Below are 22,346 nucleotides of genomic sequence, written 5' to 3'. Positions count from 1 at the left end.
CTGGTCAGCTCCCCAGGAGGTCTCTAGGGCCAGGTGAGGGCGGTGCAGAACCCACAGTCTCTATGGTAAAGGGCCCCCAGGGGTTCTATCTCTGAGGAAACTCAACCAGAAAACCAGAAAGGGTGAGGGGCGGTGCAGGGGGTATTAACCAAGCAGTGGGGCTAAAGGAGTTGGGGAAGAAGGGCAAGTTTGTCACTTCCCAGGTACACACCTGTGAGCCCTGAGTGGGAGTCAGGGGAGACAGAGTTTGACAAGCTGGGAGGAGAGCTGTCTGTCTGCCTGTCTGTCTGTCTTCCAAGTGGAAGCTGGGGGTGGAGCAGGCAGGGAGGTAGAGGCTGCCTCCCTTGTCAGAATTAGCAAGTTCCACAGTTGGGCAACACTCAGACACACACCGAATACAGACACACGTGTATACACACGTCCTGGTTCCAGACCAGGAGGGTGACACCTGCATTTACACAGGTTGCATGGTATTTCAGGGACACTCACGTGGGAGGGGACACTCAGCAGCACGTGTGGTGGGCACACGACCCCCACTCATCCCTCCCCATCAGACCCCCATATACCCTCACACCCGGGTTAGCAGCAGGGACAGACGCCAGAGCACGCAGCCCAGCACGCGGGGACGTCTGCCCAGCCCCTGGGGCGGGTGCACCAGCCCTCTGGGTCTGTTCCAAGTTGGAGCCTCTCACGTGAGGCCCAATGTGTCATTTCCAAACAGAAGGAATCTAGCTCCTTCGCAGCAGGGAGGAAGAGCAGGGTGTGGGGCTGGGTGGGTGGGTGGGTGGGCGTGTGGGCATGTGCAGGGGGCAGGGCATATATGTGAGGGAAACAGGCGTGTGAATGCCGGGGCATGAGCGTTGGGGCACGGTGCACATGGGTTAGGGGCTCTAAGGTTGGGTGGGGGAAGGAGCCCCAGGAAACAGTGTGCCTTTGTGAGGGTGTGTGTGTGTGTGTGTGTGTGTGTGTACCGATGAGTCTGTGTGCAGTGGGTGTGGGTGTTTGTCTCCCTGTATCCGCCTTCTCTCCCATTCTGGACTTTTAGCCTTCCTGGGCTCGTTTTCCTCATGTCCTACCTCCTCCCTCTTGGGGCTCAAATTAGGTGCCCTAGTGGAGGGGGGGGGCACGCTCCAGGACCTAGTCCAACCCCAGACGCTGCCTGAGGCTTCCCTCCAGCTCCCCCTCCCTTCCTTTTCTCTCTCTCCTCCCTCCCTCTCTTTGCTCTCCTCCTTCCACCCCCCCCCCAGGCTGGCGTGCCAGGGGGTGGGACATGCCAATCACTGGCTGTGCCTCTCCCGGCTGCCAGCACAGGGCGCAGCTCCCCCCCCCACCGGAGCCAGGTGTTTGGGTCCCTGGAGACGCCGCCGGCCCCCCGGGAAGGCAGTGGGGCTGAGGATCCTACAGACCCTTCTCCAGACCCATGGTGAGTACATTTGAGAGGGTTTGGGAGGGGCTCCACTGAGGCGGGGGCGGAAAAAGCAGGGTCCTGGGAGCAAAGCAGAGACCAGGACTAGCAGGAAATGGGGAGGAACTCCAGAGAGAGGAGGGGGCCCAGGAGGGGTCTAGAAGCCAAGGGGACTCTGTAGCATTGGAACTGGCTGCTCCAAACACCCAGTCTCGTGGCTTTGAGCAGATACACCTGATGTTTTTCTGGAGTTCAGCTGGCAAAGGCGATGGAGACCCCCCCTTAGGAAACTGGACCTGGAGCTCAGAGAGATTAAGCTGCTACGTAGCAGACAGAGGACCCAGAATCCCAGGGACAGAGTGGAAAGGGTAGGAGGCCAGAGGGCAGCCCTTGCCACCAGCATCCCGTGGGAGGTTGACACCCCCCCTTCGACATTGGGGTGCCAGTCCCAGAATCTCCTCCTCTTCTCCTTCAGGGAACCCTGAATCCCACCACCCCATCCATTTCCAGTCCCCCCAAGATGGACTGAATCAGGTTGCTGGCCAGATGGACAAGCTGGATGCCAAGGTGGGTATTAGGCCAGAAGCCAGCAGGAGACCAGGCCAAGAGCCCCAGGGCTCTCAGGGAACAAATGGCCACATGGAAGGCCACACCAGCCAGGGAACGTGGCCCTGACGTGTGCAAGGGCCCAGAGGGCCCTCCCTAGGTCCACAGTATCTTGGACTCCCACAGAGTAGATCTCAGTCCTGTGTCCTGGTCATGCAGGGATACTAATGGGCACCCATGCAGGCCCCCATCTCAGTACCCCCAGACTCCACAATGTAGGCTGGTAGCTAGGAACTGGGTGGTCAGCCCTCATTGGGTCATTCAGATAAGTGCTGCTTCTGGGTTATCAGTGCTAATGAGAGGGATTCACCTCTTGCCACAAAACATACCTACAGCCCCACTCAGGCTGACCCAACCACCGACAACAACCCACCCTCCCACCCCCGCCCAACTGGCCGGAAGGAGTCAGATTGTCTCCTATAGCCGGACAGTCTCCTGTCCCTGGGTAATCAGCTGCTCACTGAGCTGTCAGATAAGAGTTAGTTCTCTGCCCCCTGACCTCAGCCACTAGGCAAGCCATGATCCCTACTGAGATATAGAAGGCAGGGGAGGGGATGGCGAAACAGGGCTGCGGAAGACTTGACTCTTGTCTCCGGGGCCGGGCCCTGGAGGTCTGAGAACTAGATCCCCAAGTGCAAAGAGGAGTCCAGAGTGCCAAGATGGGGTTGGGCAGAGGTCACATCAGCCCTTAAAAGAAACCTTCCCATTGAACAGATGGAGAGATTGAGGCCCAGGAAGGAGAAGGGACATGCTTATGGTCTCAGAAGGGTCCCAGCCCAGGAGGGACCCCATTCCCCTCACCCTCAGTTCAGCACTGCACTCCCACCCCCCCACACACACAGCAAGATGATGGGGTGGGGGAGCAGCGAGCGCTGTGAGGCAGGAGCTTCGGCTCCTCCGGAGGGGAGGGCAGGCGGGGAGAGGTGGGTGAATATCTCGCTGAGGTTTCTGCTCTGCTGTGATGCCATGGTGATGCCTAGAAGGATGGGGGAGGGAGGGAGCGAGAAGAAAGGAAATGAGGAGGAGAAGTCGAGGATGGAAGAACAGGGAGCAAGTGGAGAGGATGATGAGGGGTGGAGCACTGCTGATGCCACCTGGCAGAGTGAGGTCTGGGGCCCAGCCTGCTGACTGCCGGCTCTGGCATGGTTTGGCTGAAGTCGGGCAACTGGTTAAAGTCCATCAGCAGTGAGTGTATTTGGCAGTGGTTCTAGGGCTGACGCTCCTGCTCCTCTTCCGGCTCGGCAGCACATTTATGAGTATTCAACTGATGCCTGCTGATCTCCCCAGGGCTAGCTGCCACTCCGGTGGTAACTGTTGAGCCTGGAAATGTGAAAGATTGCATGTGTTTACCCCCTCGTTCCCCAGGCCAGGCACAGAGGTAAGAGTTTTGTGCTCCTTTCATGGGTCAAGAGCTACTTGTAGAGAAAAGTTAAGCCAGGGGGAGAGCCGCCTCTGACAGGCTGGCTTCGGGATTTAGCCTCCAGCAGAAGGGACCAGTCCGAAGACCAGGCCGGAGGAGCGCCCTCCTGTCTGCATATGTAAAGTCCCAGAAGCCCAGCCCTGCAGCCCCTACCTCCTACCTCCTTCTCGTCAAGTATCGCCCATTCTCTCCAGCTATTCCCCACGCTCTGCCAACATCCAGGCCCAGAATCACAAGATGGCTTCGCTCTTCCTCCTGAATCTCTTCCCCAGCACCCCCTCATTCTCCGTCTCCCCTTCACAACTTGGCCAGTGGCGACATTCAGGAAGCCCAAGTGTTCAGGAATCCCTCTCCCCAGCGATGGCTCCCAGCCCCCTTCTTCCTCTGGCCAGCCAGATCCCCAGCCCCTGGGGATTGGTCCAAGGCTCTGGCCATAGACAATCTAGCCTGCTGTTCTAGAGGCTCTGACCTCATCCCTTAACTCTTTAAGCCCAGGCCGACTTTTTCCTTCCCTGACACTGACAGGGCCCATCCTACACCCGTGCCAGTCCTGTCACCTCCCTCAGTTTCCCTGCAGCAGGGGAGTCAGGGTCTCCTTGGTCCGTTTTACAGGTGAGGAGATAGTGACTTGGCAAGGGAGGAGAGGCAAGAACTGGAAGGTGCAGGGTGCCCATACTCTGGAGCCTGACCCCTGTGGGTTCATCCTCATGCCTCTGAGCCTGAAGTCAAACAGAAGGACCCCATGCATATCTCCCTGTGTTTACCCCACAGATATTTATTGAGTGACCATGTGTGCCAAGCAGCGAATGAGGCAGATACAGCCCCTACCCTGCTTCTCAGAGCTACGGCTAGGCCTCCCCCTTCCCACGGCACTGTCATCATACATCACGCAGATCAACAACAGACACTGTCACACACACACATGCATACACAACACACAGGGGCCAGATTCTAAAGGAAGGACCGAGTCCTCAGTGACTCAAACTATGGGTTGGCCAGGTCAGTCAAGGTGAACGAGGAGTCCGTGGAGCCCACCATTCTCATATGAGGGATTTAGAGTGGGCAGGGGTCCAAAAGGCCTAAATCCCAGTTGCCTCACTGATGAGCTGTCAGGACCTTAAGGTCTCAAAACCTCAGCTGTCACTTTTGCAAATTGAGGTTAATAAAACCCGCTTCACAAGGAGTTGTAACAGGTCAATTAAATCACGAATATAATGCGTAGAGCCGTGTCTGGTATATGGTAAGCAGTCAGTAAATGCCGTTTGCTATGATAATACTAATGATATTATGCAAAGCTGCCAACAGCCTTCATCAGGAGGCCATGGTCCTAAGCAGAAAAGCACCTCCCTATTTCATTGCCTCCTTCCGGTACCCCAGACATGAGACCCTCAGAAAATGAGTCCTACCCCATCCCCTCAAAGTTACACTCCCACCCCACCATTTCTTATTTTCACTCAGCAATGCACACACCCTCACACACACATACAGTCATCCCTACAGAAGGATTATGAAGTTGGGACAGTGACGTGCCCAAGGTCACACAACAGGGACCAAAGCAGAGCCACCAGGAGCATCCTCCTAAGCAAATCACTGTCCAAGAGAGGTTTGGGGGAAGACCCTTGCTGCTGATGGTGGAAAAAAGGCACAGTTATTGACAGCTCTGTTCTTGGGCTACATCTTAGGGGTTCAAAAGATCCAGGCAGGGCAGCCCTGGTGGCGCAGTGGTTTGGCGCCGCCTGCAGCCCAGGGTGTGATCCTGGAGACCCTGGATCGAGTCCCACGTCAGGCTCTCTACATGGAGCCTACTTCTCCCTCTGCCTGTGTCTCTGCCTCTCATTCTCTCTGTGTGTTTCTATGAATAAATAAATAAAATCTTTAAAAAAAATATCCAGGCAGCGGCAAAAATCAGGGTCCAATTCCCCAGAACCACCACCCTCCTCCAAGTTGTCCCAGGTGGGAGACATTAGCCCCTACAGCTCACAGGGGGGTATAAAGGGAAGTGGAAAGAATGTATACCTCGGAGCCTGCAGGGCCCCATAGAATCCCAGCTCCACCACTTCCTGTGAGACCATCAGCAAGTCTCTTAGCCCTGTTGGCCTCAGTGTCTTCATCTATGAAATAGAGAGAAGAATTCCCATTGGGTGCCCTGTGGATTAAAGGAAATGATATCATACATCAACTGCCCAGCATGCAGAAGGTAATTAATTATAGTGGTCATCAGTGTGGCTATTAAAATGAGTGAGTGGAAGGGACTTCTATCCATTAAGGAGAGAGGGACTGCCGGCCCCCTTACCTCCAAGGATCACTTCTCATAGGTCCCCATCCTGAAAGCCTTTTTAAAACCCATCAAAGCTAGGGGCGCCTGGGTAGCTCAGTTGGTTAAGCTGCTGCCTTTGGCTCAGGTCATGATCCTGGGGTCCTAGGATGGAGCCCTGCATCAGGCTCCCTAATCAGCGGGGAGCCTGCTTCTCCCTCTCCCTCTGCTCCTCCCCTTGCTTTTGCTCTCTCACTCTCCCCTCTCTCTCTCAAATAAATTTTTAAAAAATTTTTAATTAAACTCATAAAAGCTATAGCTAGTTTTAATAAAAGCTTTTGATAAACAGAGGTTGCTATGTCCCCACCCCAAGGAGATGTCATTCCAACCCCATCTGGGAGAACCCAAATGAGCCTTCAGTCTCTGCACCCTCCACTCAAGGATTTGGGTCCCGTATCAGGGCTCTGGAAAATCTCCCCACCTGCCAAGCTGGTCCAAGTCCCCTACTGTACAAATGAGTAATCTGAGGGGTGCCTGGTTGGCTCAGTTGGTGGAACTTCAACCCTTGATCCTTGGGTTGCAAGTTCAAGCCCCACACTGAGTGTAGAGCTTTCTTTTTCTAAAAATAATAAATTTAAATAATTATTTTATAATTATTAAAAAATTATAATTATTTTAATTCATGAAAGACACAGAGAGAAAGGCAGAGATGTAGGCAGAGGGGGAAGCAAGATCCATGCAGGGAGCCCAATGTGGAACTCGATCCCAGGACCTGGGATCACACCCTGAGCCAAAAGCAGACACTCAACCACTGAGCCACCGCAGTCCCCCTAAATACATTTTAAAAAAGAAAAGAAGAAGAAAAAATAAACAAGGACTCTGGGGCCTAGAGAGGGGCTATGCCAGAGTCTGTAAGCTGAAGGGCGCAGCAAGAGGTGACTGGGCTATGGATCAGAATGAGGAGCCAGAAATAAGTGGGGAGAGGCTTTGGATGCCATTAGTCCCATAAACTGGCAGATGCAGAGAGGCCAGGGAAGGACAGGTTAAATGATTGCTGAGGATCACACTGCTGGGAAGAGACAGTTTTGAGGGAGGACACACACAAAACTCACTCATCAAGATAACTAACATTGAAATGTAACATTTTTAAAAATCAACTAGCAAAAAAAAACAAACAAACCACAATCAAACAGCAAACCAGGCAGCCCACAGGCGGGCCATCATCTATTTTTGTAAATAAAGTTTCATTGGAACCAGGGCCAGGAACAGGGTGAGTCATGTGTGATAGGATTGTTTGTGTAAGTGCAGGGTTGAACCCTGCCTTTATTTAAAATTTTGTTCATGATGGATTGTTTTGCATCAATTTCCTTTTTTTTTTAAGATTTTATTTATTTATTCATGAGAGACACAGAGAGAGAGAGAAAGAGGCAGAGACACAGGCAGAGGGAGAAGCAGGTTCCATGCAAGGAGCCCGATGTGGGACCTGATCCTGGAACCCCAGGATCACACCCTGGGCCTAAGGCAGGTGCTAAACCATTGAGCCACCCAAGGATCCCCTCTTTTTTTTTTAATGTAATCTCTACACCCAACATGGGGCTCGAACTCACAACCCTGAGATCAAGAGTCATGGACTCTTCTAACTGAGCCAGCCAAGCGCCCCATCAATTTCCATTATTTATTTATTTATTTAAAGATTTTACTTATTTATTCATGAGACACAAAGAGAGAGATGCAGAGACATAGGCAAAGGGAGAAGCCTGATGCGGGACTCAATCCTAGAACCTCAGGATCATGCCCTGAGCCAAAGGCAGACACTCAACCACTGAGCCACCCAGGCATCCCTTTTTTTTTTTTTTTTTCATTTATTTATGATAGTCACACAGAGAGAGAGAGAGAGGCAGAGACATAGGCAGAGGGAGAAGCAGGCTCCATGCACCGGGAGCCTGATGTGGGATTCGATCCCGGGTCTCCAGGATCGCGCCCTGGGCCAAAGGCAGGCACTAAACCGCTGCGCCACCCAGGGATCCCCTTTTTTTTTTTTTAAGATTTTATTCATTTATTCATGAGAAACACAGAGAGAGAGAGAGAGAGAGAGAGAGGCAGGGACACAGGCAGAGGGAAAAGCCGGCTCCATGCAAGGAGCCCAATTTGGGACTCGATTCTGGGTCTCCAGGATCATGCCCTCCACCAAAGGCAGGCACCAAACCATCGAGCCACCCAGGGATCCCCCCATTTTTTAAATATTGCATTAAATATCATTTTCTTGACTACTGAGTTTGGGGGTACCTCAAATTTTACACCCCAGGCAAAACTGTCTCCCTTAGGTCCTCCTAGGCCTGGTCCTGCTGCGGTGTGGGACCAGATCCGACACTGGAGGCCTTGGCACTGCATTGAGGGCTGCGCCGCGCCCAGGCAGACAGGATGCTCCTGGAGCTGCCGAGGGTGTGGCCTCTGAGGTCAGCAAACTCATCTTGTCTGACTCAGGCTTTTCAGGTCTTGGCCCGGGGAACCACTGGTCCCAAAGCACCAGAGGTTGAGGATCAGGAAAGGGAGGCAGCACCAGGCTATGAGCTAGGAGACTTTGGGATATACCATAACTTCTCCCTTTACTCTGGACCTCAGTTGCTCTGTGTGTGTAATTGGCACTAAACAGCCCTGAGTTCAGGCACCTGGGTGGCTCAGTCGGTTAAGCACCTGCCTTTGGCTCAGGTCATGACCCCAGAGTCAGGGGATCAAGCGTCAGGCTCCCTGCTTCTCCCTCTCCTCTGATCCCATGCTCATTCTCTCTCTCTTTCTGACTCTCCCCCAAATAAATAAACAAAAATCTTTAGAACAACAACCACAACAACAGCACTAAGTTCAGATCAGAGGGACAAGAGTTGTGCAGGGCAACCCTGCCATGGGTGGTATCATACCCAGAGAAAGCCCCAGCAGGCACAGTCTGATGCCAGCCTCCAGCCCAGCACTTTACTTTGGTTATGGGAAAAGGATGCAGCAAAACTCAGTAAGCAGGCCAAATAATATTTCAGCATAATATTTTTAAGATTCAAATTGACATGCACCTGGCTGGCTCAATCAGAAGAGAACATGATTCTTGACCTCAGGATCATGACTTTGACACCGTGTTAGGTGTAGGGATTATTACAAAAATAAATAAATACAATTTATTTATTTATTTTTAGATTTTTTTTATTTATTCATGAGAGACACAGAGAGAGAGGCAGAGACATAGGCAGAAGGAGAAGCAGGCTCCCTGCGAGGAGGTGTCTCAATAAATACAATTTAAAAAATAAAATTCAAATTGGCATACTGTGGCCTCCAGGCCAGCCATCTGTTTTTATAGATAAAGTTTCATTGGCACAAACTGCTTGGGCTCAGATCTTGGTTCCTACCTTACCTGTGTGATACTGTGCCATTCTCTTGCTTTTTCAACCTCAGTTTTTCACCTGTGAAATGGAGAGAAGAGCAACCCCTCAGTCACAGGTGCCCAGTGAAGATTACAGGCAATAATGCACATAAGCACTTTGAGCAGTGACTGCCACTCAAGGAGAACTGAATAATAGCAATGATCATTATCATTATTAGTTGCTATTGTCATAGTATTAGAAATTTCTTTTTTTTTTAAGATTTTATTCATTTATTCATGAGAGACACAGAGAGAGAGAGGCAGAGACATAAAGGGGGAAACAGGCTCCTCCAGTGGAACCTGACGCGGTGGGACTCTGTCCTGCATCTCCTGAACCATGCCCTGAGCTGAAGGCAGACACTCAACCATTGAGCCACCCAGGCATCCCTAGAAATTTCTTTTAAGTTTATTTATTTAAGTGATTTCTATGCCCAACGTGGGGCTCGAACTCATGACCCCAAGATCAAGAGTCACATGTTCCACTGACTGAGCCACCCAGGCTACCCTGAGAAATTTTTAATCAAAGGAATAGACACTTGGAGCACATGAGTGGCTCAGTCAATTAAGCATCCAACTCTTGATTTCAGCTCAGGTCATGGTCTCAGGGTCCTGGGATCAAGCCTTGCATTGGGCTCCATGCTCAACAGGGGTTCTACTTGGGATTCTTTTTCTCTCCTTCTCCCTATCCCTCCCCCCTCAAATAAATAAATCTTAGAAAAAAAAAAAAAGGAGCAGACATTCACAGGAGGGAGCCTCCACTAGTACACATGCTAAGACTCAACGGGGACCTAGTGCTCATCATGTGGCAGGCCTGTCCTGGGGACTCAACGCCCATGGACCCATTTTGGCTTCACAATAATTCCTTGATTTATTAGCTAGGGAGTAGTCATTCCTATTTTTCAGCTGAGGAAACCGAGGCTCATGGAAAGTATACCACCGGCAGGTAGTAAATGGTAGAGCCTGTATTCAAATGGAGACAGTCCAGCTCACACTGTCCAGACTCTTCCACCATGATGTCCCCTGTCTCCTTGATGTGCAAACTGCCCAAAACACAGGCACACACTCATAGCCACAGTCCTTCTGGCTCATTCATTCACACTCCAAAGAGTCCCTCCCAAACACCAACACCATGACCAGTGGAGATGAGCTCCACCACACACCCTCGGTCACACACTGTCCCAGCCACGCACCTCAAGGCCCTCCCCTGCCCCCCCAACAGGCATCGATCTCCTCACAGGCATATAGCACACTAGTTTCTCTGCCACAGACCTGGTCCTGAGGAGCACCGGAGGCTGGTGGGCCCTTGCCTGACATCTCTCCCTTGGAATAGCTCCAATGACACAGCCCCTGAAGCCATAGCTGCAGGTGGGAGGAGACCCCAACTCTTCTGTGGACAGATAGACACCTGAGGCCCAGAACAGGAAGGGACCAGCCAAAACATACAACAGCAAGGCTGTGGCTGAGCATGAGGCGGGGGAGGGAGGCGCTGAGCAACCCCATCACCAGAAGGTTGCTCAGAGATCTGGCTTTTCCCTTTACCCGCCTTTAGTGCCCAGGCTGGACTCCAGTTTCAAGAAAAATGTAGAGAGGGAGGCCTGGGTGGTTCAGCGGTTGAGTGCCCGCCTTCCGCCCGGGGTGGGATCCTAGAGTCCCGGGATCGAGTCCCACAACAGGCTCCCCGCAGGGAGCCTGCTTCTCCCTCTGCCTGTGTCTCTGTCTCTCTCTTTCTGTCTCTCATGAATAAATAAATAAAATATTTTTTAAAAAAAGAAAAATATAGGGGATCTTCCCTTTCCCCTTGCTGTCCCCCTGGGTCCTTGGACCAAAGAACAGAGTGGGGAGACAGAAGGGGGTTCTCACACCTCATCTGGGGCCAGACCCCCACTGGGAGCTGAGACCCTTGCCCTCACTACCTGCTTTCACTCCAGACTTTCTACTACCAGGCAGGAGTTCAGGTCCAGCACAAGTCCCCCCCTGCCCTCCTTTTTTTTTTTTTTAATATTTTTTAATTTTTATTTATTTATGATAGTTACAGAGAGAGAGAGAGGCAGAGACACAGGCAGAGGGAGAAGCAGGCTCCATGCACCAGGAGCCCGACGTGGGACTCGATCCCGGGTCTCCAGGATCGCGCCCTGGGCCAAAGGCAGGCGCCAAACCGCTGCGCCACCCAGGGATCCCCCCCCCCCGCCCTCCTATAGGGTCTCATTTAGCTCCAAACACTGCCCTCCAACTCTCTCATCTCCTCTCTCTCTCTTTCTATTTCTGTCTCGGTCACACACGCGTGCGCACACACACACGGAACCATGCAGACACACAACATACACCTCCTTCCCCCTATCTTCTCTAGAGCCCTCCCCACCCATCTCCTGCCTTCCCATCTCTCCATATTTGATGGAAGGAGCCTGCTGGAGCTCCACATGCTCAGAGGAGGAGAGAGGTGTGGGTTCTAATCACACTCACCTCCTCTGTCACTGTGGCCAGGTCTTGTAGCTGCTTGGAGCCACAGTTGCCTCAGGGAAATGAGGAGCATAAGAGACCTTCCTCCTAGAGATGTACAACAGTTAAATTAGATAATTCAATTAAGTGCTAGTGCTGTGTCTGGCATGTAGTAACTACCTAGTAAATGAGAGCTTTAATAAAATTGAGTGAAGTGCTTTGAAAATTTGGCAGTGCTGTATACAAAGCGAGTCTCCCAACTCCTGCCACATGAGTTAAGCAAGACAGGAATTAGTAGCAATTTCCCAATGAGAAAATTGAGGCTCAGAGTCTGAATGGTGAAACTGGAAGGAGGGACTCCATCTCGATTCCAAACCACTTCTGCCCCAGTGCTGCTGGCACATCCATTCACGGCTGGGAAAGTGCACTGTAAATGATGGTGTGTGGCCACTGGTGAGAAAGGGTGATGTCTGGCCTAAAGCCCTGAGAAGGCAGAGGCTGTGACCCTAGCACCTTCCACCTGGAGATGACCAGCAGCCCAACCAAAGTCCATGTCATCTCTTTTCAGGTGATGACCTCCCCCTGAAGAAGCCCTGTAGTCTGACTAGAAGAAGGGGCTGCCCCCCGCCCGGCCCCAAGCCCCACCGGGCCACCATGAATACCTCGGCCCCACCCGCTGTCAGCCCCAACATCACCGTTCTGGCACCGGGAAAGGGTCCCTGGCAAGTGGCCTTCATCGGGATCACCACAGGCCTCCTGTCCCTGGCCACAGTGACAGGCAACCTGCTGGTTCTCATCTCCTTCAAGGTCAACACTGAGCTCAAGACAGTCAACAACTACTTCCTGCTCAGCCTAGCGTGCGCTGACCTCATCATCGGTACCTTCTCCATGAACCTCTATACCACGTACCTGCTCATGGGCCACTGGGCGCTGGGCACACTGGCCTGCGACCTCTGGCTGGCCCTGGACTACGTGGCTAGCAATGCCTCCGTCATGAACCTGCTGCTCATCAGTTTTGACCGCTACTTCTCCGTGACCCGGCCCCTGAGCTACAGAGCCAAGCGCACACCCCGCCGGGCAGCCCTGATGATCGGCCTGGCCTGGCTGGTCTCCTTCATCCTCTGGGCCCCGGCCATCCTCTTTTGGCAGTACCTGGTAGGGGAGCGGACAGTGCTGGCCGGGCAGTGCTACATCCAGTTCCTCTCCCAACCCATCATCACCTTTGGCACAGCCATGGCTGCCTTCTACCTCCCAGTCACGGTCATGTGCACACTCTACTGGCGCATCTACCGGGAGACGGAGAATCGGGCCCGGGAGCTTGCGGCCCTGCAGGGCTCCGAGACTCCCGGCAAGGGGGGCGGCAGCAGCAGCAGCTCAGAGCGGTCCCAGCGGGGGACTGAGGGCTCCCCAGAGACCCCCCCGGGCCGCTGCTGCCGCTGCTGCCGCACACCCCGGCTGCTGCAGGCCTACAGCTGGAAGGAAGAAGAAGAAGAGGACGAAGGCTCCATGGAGTCCCTCACCTCGTCGGAGGGCGAGGAGCCCGGCTCCGAGGTGGTGATCAAGATGCCCATGGTGGATCCCGAGGCGCCGGCCCCCACCAAGCAGCCCCCCCGGAGCTCTCCCAATACAGTCAAGAGGCCCACGCGGAAAGGGCGCGAGCGAGCAGGCAAGGGCCAGAAGGCCCGAGGGAAGGAGCAGCTGGCCAAGCGGAAGACCTTCTCGCTGGTCAAGGAAAAGAAGGCGGCTCGGACCCTGAGTGCCATTCTGCTGGCCTTCATCCTCACCTGGACGCCGTACAACATTATGGTGCTGGTGTCCACCTTCTGCAAGAACTGTGTTCCCGAGACCCTGTGGGAGCTGGGCTACTGGCTGTGCTACGTCAACAGCACCATCAACCCCATGTGCTACGCGCTCTGCAACAAAGCCTTCCGGGACACCTTCCGCCTGCTGCTGCTCTGCCGCTGGGACAAGCGTCGCTGGCGCAAGATCCCCAAGCGCCCTGGCTCTGTGCACCGCACCCCCTCCCGCCAATGCTGATGACCCCTCACCTGCATCCCACCACCCCAGTCCCTGGGAGAGCAGGGTAGGAAGTGGGCAGGGGCTGTGACCTCAGACCCAGGGCCCTGCTCTGTCCTCACCAGGCCTGGGGGGTTGGGGGGAGCGTCCCCTAGGTCACCTTCCTGGACAGCCTAGAGAGACCCTGCCAACTTACCAAACCTTGCTATTCCCAGGTGGAATGAACCCGAACCCGGGGAACTGGTTTTTCTGTTCCTGCTGGGTGGGAACGGGCTCTTCACCAGGAAAAAGGCTAGGGGAGGAGGATCCAAGCTTGGAACCCTCTGTTTGCCTTCAGGCAGGAAATCTGTCGGGAGCCACCAGGGCCGGCCAGGAGAAAGAAGGTTAACATTTCAGTCATCCCTAGCCGAGGGGCTGGCCCAGATTGAGGTGGGAGATGGTCCCCCCTGGGACAGCAGCTGGGAACTGACACCAACCACGGAGAGGAAAGCTTGGCTCAAAGGGCGCACCCCAGGCTGGGTATCCCCTCCCCCCATGCTGCCAGGCCTAGGCACACTCTCCGGGATGCTCCAGCCTCCTTACAAATGTCCCAAGAGTGTCCCCAAGGCAAATATCCAAGCATCAGGACGATGCCACCAGAAGAGACCAGCTTGGCTAGTCACAAACCAAGTCCAGAGGCAGCAGCTGGACCAGGCGCCAGGTGTTCTGACTGTCCCACTATGTAGTTTTCCTGGGAATGAGGGGCAGGGGTGCCTGCTGTCCAGCCCCACACCTATACCCTCTGCCCCAGAGAAAGCCTCAGTCCCTCCCTCCCTGGCTCACAGCCACCACCTGGGTGGATCTGCTCCACACAGGTCTAGCCAGGCCTCCCGCATGCTGCCTGCCTCCAGCCTGCCCCACACAGGCCTGGCCCAGCCAACGGGTCCTCTCCTGTGAGCTCCCAGTCCGACCCATGCATGGCCTCCCAGGCACCCTCATCTCCAAGCCTAGCCTGGCCCCAAATGTTCTTTCCTTCTATCCTCAGCAAGTGCTGAGTCTGTGAATAAAGCCACATAACTAGCGGGGGCTACGGGGCCTTCTTTGCTGTGTTGGATGGAGGGCCTAGTCTTAGGCCAGGGCAGAACGGGACAGGGAAGGCCCCAGTACTGCTGAATGTGGGCCACTGCTCCGAGGGTGGTCCCAGGAGGGGCAGAACCAAGTCCTGGCTCTGCTGAAACCCATGGGCCCCAGCACTCCAGGGTCCCCGGCTCAGGTGAGTAGGGCTCTCTAATGGGCGGTAGGGAGAGCAGGTGAAATAAATTGCCTTTGCCCATAGCCTAGCATGTTCTTCATCAGCTTTGCCATATGTGGCTGCTCCAAGGCCCTGTTATACCCAGGGAGAGCAGAATTGCTCCTAGGCCCCATGTATAGATGGGGAGACTAAGGCCCAGTGACCCAGGAGGAATATTCAGGGCTACCCTACAAAGCAACACCCAGGCTTCCAGGCAACTCGCAGCCTCCTGACCCCTGGACTACAGACAGAGGACACCTGGGGTCCAGGCCAAAGTAATCCATAAAGGTGACCTTCAGGCCAGGTTCTAAGGCATTTCATTGATGAGGGGACCCTAATGCCTAAAGCATAGAGCAGCAGTTCTCAAGGTGTGGTTATCATTGGGGGTCCTCAAGACCACTCTTAGGTTCAATGATTTGCTGGAAAGACACACAGAACTCAGCCAAGCTGTTACACTCGTGGTTAAAATTTATTACAGTAAAAAGATATAAATTAAAATCAGCAAAGGAGGGGTGCCTGGGTGGTTCAGTCGGTGAAGCATCCCACTCTTGATTTCAGGTCACAATCTCAGGGTTGTGGGATCAAGCCTCATGTCAGGCTGCACAGCGGGCATGGAGCTTGCTTAGGATCTCTCTCCCTCTCCCTCTGCCTCCCCCTCTCTAGGGAAAAAAAAAAATCAGCAAACAATAATGGCACCTAGGGCAGAGTCTAGGAGAGACCAGGTGCAAGCTTCCAGTCATCTTCTCCCAATGGAGTCATGAGTACAGCATCTAATTCTTCTATGTGACAACATGCATGACGTTCTGCCAACCTCAGGGCTTACCCGAGCCACGGTGTCCAATGTTTCTACTGGAAACTGCTCATGTAAAGCATGGCTGACCTTAGCTACTTAATCTCCAGCCCCTCCAGAGGCTAATCTGATACCACAAGGCCCAGGGCCCCAGGTAGGCAAAGAGACTTTTATCAGGGCCTTAGGGGTGCTCTCCCAGGAGCCAGGCAAGGACCAAACCTTTCTTTGGAATGTGCAGGGTTTGGACAACCCAGACCTCCTGGGTTATTAATCCTTGAAGGAACTGCAGTCCTGGCCAGTAACATCAGCATCACCCAGGAACTCATTAGATCTGTAAGTTCTCGGGGTCACTCCAGATTTACTGAATCAGAAACTCTAGGGGTAGAGCCCAGCCATGCGTTTCAACAAGCCCTCCTGGTGTTGTGATGCTGGCTGAAGTTTTAGAAATGCTGGCCAGAGGAATGAGATCCTAGGTGGGGCTAACCATTTGCAGAGAAGCCATGGAAGATTACCCCACACACAGCTGTCAGGACTCCAGGAAGCCTTTGAAAAAGAAACTTTCAACACTATGGGCAGGGACGATCCACTAACGAAGTGGACGGGACAGGCTGGCCAGGAGCTGGCAGGAGCACTACCCCGGGGAGGGTGACCCTAGGAAGCTGACCCCAGACCCCTCTCCCTCCTGCACAGTTTTCTGGGTTGTCAGCTCTAGACTCTGGGAGCACCCCTTCCTCACCACTGCTCCCTCATAGCACTGAGTCCACTTTAGGGTTAAATGCCCTACCCTGTGGCGAAGGGTGGCACAGAGACCGAGAAAGCCCGAGCAGTGTTGGGAGAGCAGTAGTGCTGCAATCAGATCCAGCTTTCCTGGAAGCCAAGAGTGGGAGGTCAGAGCTGGTATCAGCATCAGAATGGGGCTCGCAAGTGCACACTTGTCCCGGGTCCCAGGTGCAGGTTCTACCTGCCCGTGGCCCCTCACCACGCAACCCTAGGGAGGTCTCTCACTTTCAGTGTCCTCAAGAGGAATGAGTTGCTCCCAGAAGAGTGAAGAGGGCGGGCGGGCCAGAAAAGAAAACACCTCCGTGGCTCTACTAAGACTAGTGTTACCACCGGACAAGGGTGTTCTCAGGTAAAGGTCAGAAACCAAGTGGTTTCAGACCCATACCTTTCCCTACACCTCCAGCAGTGGCTTTATAGAGTCTAGAGTCCCATGCTCCCTGCCAACCCAGAGGGAAGAAGTGGGGCCTGCAAAAAGGAGTGTCAGGGGGCAAGCCTGGGGGGAGGGGAGAGGGCATGTGATCCAGGAAGGCTTCATCCTAGAAATGGAGCCTGGGCCCTGCAAGCCTCTGAAGCAAGATTCCTTCAAACTCAGCTGCCAGAAGACAGAGGAAACAGCTTGAGCTTGACCGGAGAGGGTGGCTGGCCATGGCATCAGTCCACCCCAAACACTACACCCCCTCCCGCCCTGAGGGAGTCTTTCTTGGCCCCAGAAACAAGGGCTGTTTCGCAGATGAACAGGAAGCAGGGAAAGAATGAGGTGGCTTTGTGAGTGCCACCTCCTCCCCTTACCAAGTTGAAGCAGGCCTAGAGAAGGGGCACCCCTTAGGCCTTTGTCCTCAGGGCCGCTCCCATCGTATCACTTGAGCGTCATCTGCAGGCAACCGAGGGTATAGCCCCATCAAGAATCGTGACGCTTAGAACCTGCTGGGACCGCATCCCAGAGAACAGGACCACAGGGCAAAAGATAGAGTAGATGGTCTTGGCCACCTCAGCAACTGCCCCCACATCTCAGTAGGAACCCAAGGCCCTGGAAGGACCAGGTCGCTTGGCTACTGCGCTAAACCCGCCGAGGCAAGCCCGACCTCTCTCCTGCATGCCGGCTTCACCAGACAAGTAGGAGAGGGCTCAGGGGAGACTTGGCATCCCAGGACAGACCCCACATGTCTCCCGGTGCCTACCCCAGGCTTTTGGAATCCTCAGTTTCATTTCTTGGAACCTGGCCCTGCTTTTACAGAACAGATGCTGATCCAACTGGATGTTCAGACAGGTACCTACCTGCTCACCTTGACAACACGAAGGTTTTTGAAGCCCAGGTGTCCCACACCAGCCTCAGGCTCTAAAGACTTTGAGGTGATGTCTTTGTTCTTAGCATCTTTGTTACACATGCCAACTACATAACTCCAGTAATCAGACTATCACACAAAATAGGCCTGAAAATTACTGTCTCTGTTCCTGCCAGTCCGCATACTTCCTCCGCCCCTCAGGTCTACTCCCCCTCCTGGTGTTCCTGGCCTGGCTAGCCCCACCATCCACCCAGCACTCAATCCATAAATCTGTGAGTCATCTTGGACTCCTTCTCTTTTTCACTCCATGTACCAGTTGGTCAGTCCACCCCCCGAACAGTTCCTGAATTCATCCAGTGCTGTCCATCTGTCCTGTCACCATCCCAGTGCAAGAGTTCCTGAATGCTAAAATTATCCTTCAGAGGTTAACAAACTTTTTCTGTAAAGGGCCAGATAGTAAATATTTTAGGCTATGTGGACCAAGAGGCAAAATTAAGGATATAATGTAGGTACTTCTGTATTATAGTCTCTGTCACAACTATTCAGTTCTGCCATTGTAGGCAAAAGCAGCCATAAACAATACATAAAATGAATGAATATGGCTGAGTTCCAATAAAACTTTATTTAAATTCCACAGAGCTTTGAATTGCATATAATGCTCATGTGCCACAAAATGTTATTCTTCTCTTGATTTTTTTTCGGCCCTTTAAAAATGCAAAAACCCATTCTTCACTCATAATGAGTACAAAAACAGGCCAACCAGCTGTAGTTTGCCAACCTCTGACTTAATTGATCCCGTTCCCATTCATTCGCCATGCTTCAGTCAAAGTGATTTTGCCAAAACATAGCTCTGATGGTGCCAACCCCTTGCTAACAACTAGCCAGTAGCTTGAGATAAAAATGCAAGCTCCTCAGCCTCCCAACAGCCTTCTGTTCAGCCCTACTTCCTTCTTGAGCCTCTTCTGTGACTCCTCACCCTCACTGACCCTAGACAGACCCTGAAATTCTCCTGGTCCCAGAAGCACCCCAGCCCACTCATTCATGCTTTTCACTTCTTCTGGCTCCTCTGCCTAGAATTTTCTTGCCCCATTAAAATAGAAAAATTCTGTTTCCTTTATTTACATTCTACTTACAAAATTTCTGACACCAAGTGGTGGGTGTTTGTTTGTTTTTTCCACACCACACCAGCCAATTCTCCAGCATCAGCCAGGTGTCTGACACTATCTACCTGTGGTTAACATCAGATCCCACAAGTTAGGGGCTCAGGACCACAAGACATCCCCCTCTCCCCCACCAATCTCAAGTAGTGGGTCATGAGGGTACCCATACTTCTGTCTGATTGGGCTACATATTGGAATTCCCACAACTCCTTCCTCGGGTTCAATAATTTGCTCACAGAACTCAGATAAACATATTGACTGGTGGAGGAGAGGAGACGATAAAGGAAAGGATGATTTAAAAAAAAAAAAAAAAAAAAAAGGACGATAGGGGATCCCTGGGTGGCGCAGCGGTTTGGCGCCTGCCTTTGGCCCAGGGCGCGATCCTGGGGACCTGGGATCGAATCTCACGTCGGGCTCCCGGTGCATGGAGCCTGCTTCTCCCTCTGCCTATGTCTCTGCCTCTCTCTCTCTCTCTGTGACTATCATAAATAAAATAAAAATTTAAAAAAAGGATGATAATAGAGGAGATGATAAAGGAGAATGGACAGATGAATGGTGAGATCCCGAAGGATCTCAAGCACAGGAGCTTCCGTTCCTGTGGAGCTAGGGGGCACCACCCTGTTAGCAACATGATTGTGTTCACCCACTGGGAAACCCTCTGAATCCAATACTGTAGGGATTTTTATGGAGGCTCCATCATGTAGGTGTGATGGGTTGTTGACTCAATCTCTATCCCCTCTATCTAACCCCCAGCTTATATGCTATAAGTCTCCCTCCAGCCGTGAATGGGAAGATCCTGGATGTTTATTCATACCTCTCCCCTCTCCTCAAACTTCCAACCTTGGGGAGGCCCCAATCCTCACTCTCAGCAGGTGACCTCATTTCCTATTTCACCAAGTAAATAAAAAACAATCTGGGAGTGGAATTTCACAAACTCCCACAGGTCTACTTTGTCCTGGCATGTGTGCCTCCTATGTGACAGTGCAGGACCACCAGCCCTCCTCCCCTATCCCCACCCTAGATCCTGTCCCCTCTCCCTCCCACCAAGGCATCTACCCAGCAAGTGTCATCCCTCTGGCATCTCCCCCTCTTGCCCTAAGCAAATGTGCTGTGGCTGCTCGCATGCTAAAGAAACCAAAGACTTCTGGTCCCGTCTTCCCCCTGCTACTCACTCCCTCCTGTCTCTCTCTTCCTTAATAGCCCCCATCTATGGGCATAGACTCCCAACTCTCTCCTCGGATCCTCCACGAAGCCCCTTCGAAGTTGGCTTTTGCCCCAGCCTCAACCAAAACTGCTCTCATCAGGGTCACCAAAGCACTCCATGCTGATAAACCTAAAGGCCAAGCCTCTGTCCTCCCTCCAGCCCCCAGCAGAGTCGTTCACAGCATCTCCCCAATGCCAGGCCTCCAGGGTGCGCCCTTCCACCTACCTCCCTACCCCTCTCTTGCAGGGTCTGTTGCCAGCCCGTCTCTGACCCTGTGAAGAGCTTACTCCTCTTCTCTGCCTTCTCTACACCTACCCTACTGCCCCTCTGACATTTTGGGGCTCTCCGTGCCAGCAGCACCCATGACGCCCAGATTCGAATCTCCAGTTCAGGTCACTGCACCAACACTGGCGCACATGTCCTACTAACGTCCTGACATCCCCACCTAGGTGTCTGTCAAACCCCAGAAGCAGCAAGGCCCAAACTGACCTGCTCATTTCCCCTGTAAAGGCTCTTCCCCACTTCAGCAAAGGCACCCCTCTGCCAGTCTTCTAGTTGCTCTGGCCAAAACCCTGTAATCATCCTGACTCCTCTACATGTGGGCACCCCCGGGCTGATCAGCACCCCGCTGTGGACTGGGAAAGGGTGCCCTCAGTGCAGGGACTTGGGGTCTGAACTCCAGAGTCCCCCATACCCCATCTGGAGACTCTATGTCCAGCTGTGTGCACATATTGGCAGTGTGTCCCCTGGTGGCAGCCTCCCAGGCTGCTCCAGTTAAAGGAAAATTATCCTTCCTGCTGCTTGGCACTTGCTTCCTGCCCGTTTTGCAAGTCTGGTCCTGCCTCGTCCTGGCAGTTCCTGATGGCCTTTCAACAAATTCCTTTGCTGCTTAAGAAAGCCAGGAACAACAAAAAAAAAAAAAAAAGAAAAGAAGAAAAGAAAGAAAACCAGGAACAGGGATCCCTGGGTGCTCAGTGGTTAAGCGTCTACCTTTGGCTCAGGTCGTGATCCTGGGTCTGGGGATCGAGTCCCACGTTGGGCTCCCTGCATGGAGCCTGCTTCTCCCTCTGCCTGTGTCTCGTCTCTGTGTGTGTGTGTGTGTGTGTGTGTGTGTGTGTGTGTGTGTCTCATGAATAAATAAATAAAATCTTTAAAAAAAAAAGAAAAGAAAAGCAGGAACACCCACTGATACTATCTAGAAACTTGTACAAATCCCTCCTACCCTTAGAATCAGAAAAACTCATTTCTCCTTCATCCCCTGGAAGCGCCCTGGGGGGGACTGCCAGAAGACCACCAAAGATGTCAGCAAACTGAAAGGTCACCCACGACAGCTCTGCTCTAGCTGACACCAACCTGTCTCTTCTTCCTGCCTTCCTATCCCCACCCCGGGCTCTGTTCTCTTCTGGGGGTCCCGCCTCCATTTCTGTCCTGCTAATGGTGCCAGTCCTCTGGGCTCCAACCTCTCCCTCCCACCCTTCTCACTCGACTTGCTCACCAGAGCATCATTCACGCTCATGGTATGCAAACACACACACACCCCGCCGCGCCCCCACCCGCTGCTAGCTACAGACCCTCCCCTGCTGGAAGCCTCCACCTGCAAGTCCAAGAGCATACACACTCAGCACATTTACCAGGAGCTGATCCCCTTCCCACCCACAGCTGCTTCTCTTCCTGCCTCCCCTACCCAGCCTGAGAGCCCCAGCCACCCCCACAAACACCTAAGCTAGAAACTCAGGAGCCACAACACAGCTACCTTCTCCCTTTCATTCACATCCATCCCTCGTAGGCATTCATGAAATCCCAGAGCTGCTTCTTTTGAACCATCTGTCCAAGCTATCTCCTCTCCTACCCCGCAGCCTCTGCCTCCTTAACCTCCGAATCATCCCAGGCTGTTCCAACGGCCTCCTAAAGGGCTCCTGGCCACCCTCAACTTCTTTCACAACAGCAGAGCCAGAGCAAACTTTCTGAAACTCAGACCTGACTATGTCACTCCCTACCAAGGGCTTCTCAACCAGTGAGAGCAGTGTTCCTTCCTCGTTCTTATCTGAGCTTCTTACAAAGATTCTGATGTCCTTTCCCAGACCTGGTGAAACAGGACATCCAGGAGAAAAACCAGAACTTCTTTGCCCTAATCTTTGTCTTCAGACATAACTCAGCAAGTCTGGAAAACATTGATCTAGTGATTCCCCAACTGCTGTGGGAATCATTTCAGAAAGCTGGTTAAAAATCAGCTCCTGGGGGCAGCCCAGGTGGCTCAGCGGTTTAGCACCACCTTCAGCCCAGGGCGTGATCCTGGAGACCCGGGATCACGATCGA

The 22,346-nt window shown here is 53.0% G+C and overlaps 1 protein-coding gene and 1 long non-coding RNA gene across 4 annotated transcripts; one reads left to right on the top strand and one right to left on the bottom strand.

Annotated features, from left to right (window-relative positions):
* Nucleotides 1–808: 808 nt before the first annotated feature.
* On the top strand, nucleotides 809–14,602 carry CHRM1 (cholinergic receptor muscarinic 1). Of its 2 annotated transcripts, XM_072789567.1 has the most exons (3): nucleotides 809–1,423; nucleotides 1,881–1,972; nucleotides 12,096–14,602. In XM_072789567.1, exon 3 carries the CDS (start codon nucleotides 12,182–12,184, stop codon nucleotides 13,562–13,564), a length of 1,383 nt encoding a protein of 460 aa, XP_072645668.1. In that variant the 5' UTR covers nucleotides 809–1,423; nucleotides 1,881–1,972; nucleotides 12,096–12,181; the 3' UTR covers nucleotides 13,565–14,602. The 2 variants fall into 2 exon arrangements, with proteins under 2 accessions (XP_072645668.1, XP_072645669.1); XM_072789568.1 differs by lacking the exon at nucleotides 1,881–1,972 and having other exon boundaries at nucleotides 810–1,423.
* On the bottom strand, nucleotides 2,672–21,563 carry LOC140612314 (uncharacterized). Of its 2 annotated transcripts, XR_012013587.1 has the most exons (5): nucleotides 21,021–21,563; nucleotides 11,552–11,635; nucleotides 9,083–9,131; nucleotides 5,448–5,577; nucleotides 2,672–3,331 (listed from the first exon to the last, which is right to left on the bottom strand). It is a non-coding gene; the product is annotated as an uncharacterized lncRNA (long non-coding RNA). The 2 variants fall into 2 exon arrangements; XR_012013586.1 differs by lacking the exons at nucleotides 5,448–5,577; nucleotides 9,083–9,131; nucleotides 11,552–11,635; nucleotides 21,021–21,563 and adding an exon at nucleotides 3,592–3,871.
* Between the last annotated feature and the right edge of the window lie 783 nt (nucleotides 21,564–22,346).

The sequence above is a fragment of the Canis lupus genome, chromosome 21, assembly GCF_048164855.1.
Source record: "Canis lupus baileyi chromosome 21, mCanLup2.hap1, whole genome shotgun sequence".
NCBI lineage: Eukaryota > Metazoa > Chordata > Mammalia > Carnivora > Canidae > Canis > Canis lupus.
Note: the sequence above shows the minus strand (reverse complement) of the source record. Positions and strands in the feature narration are given on the sequence as shown.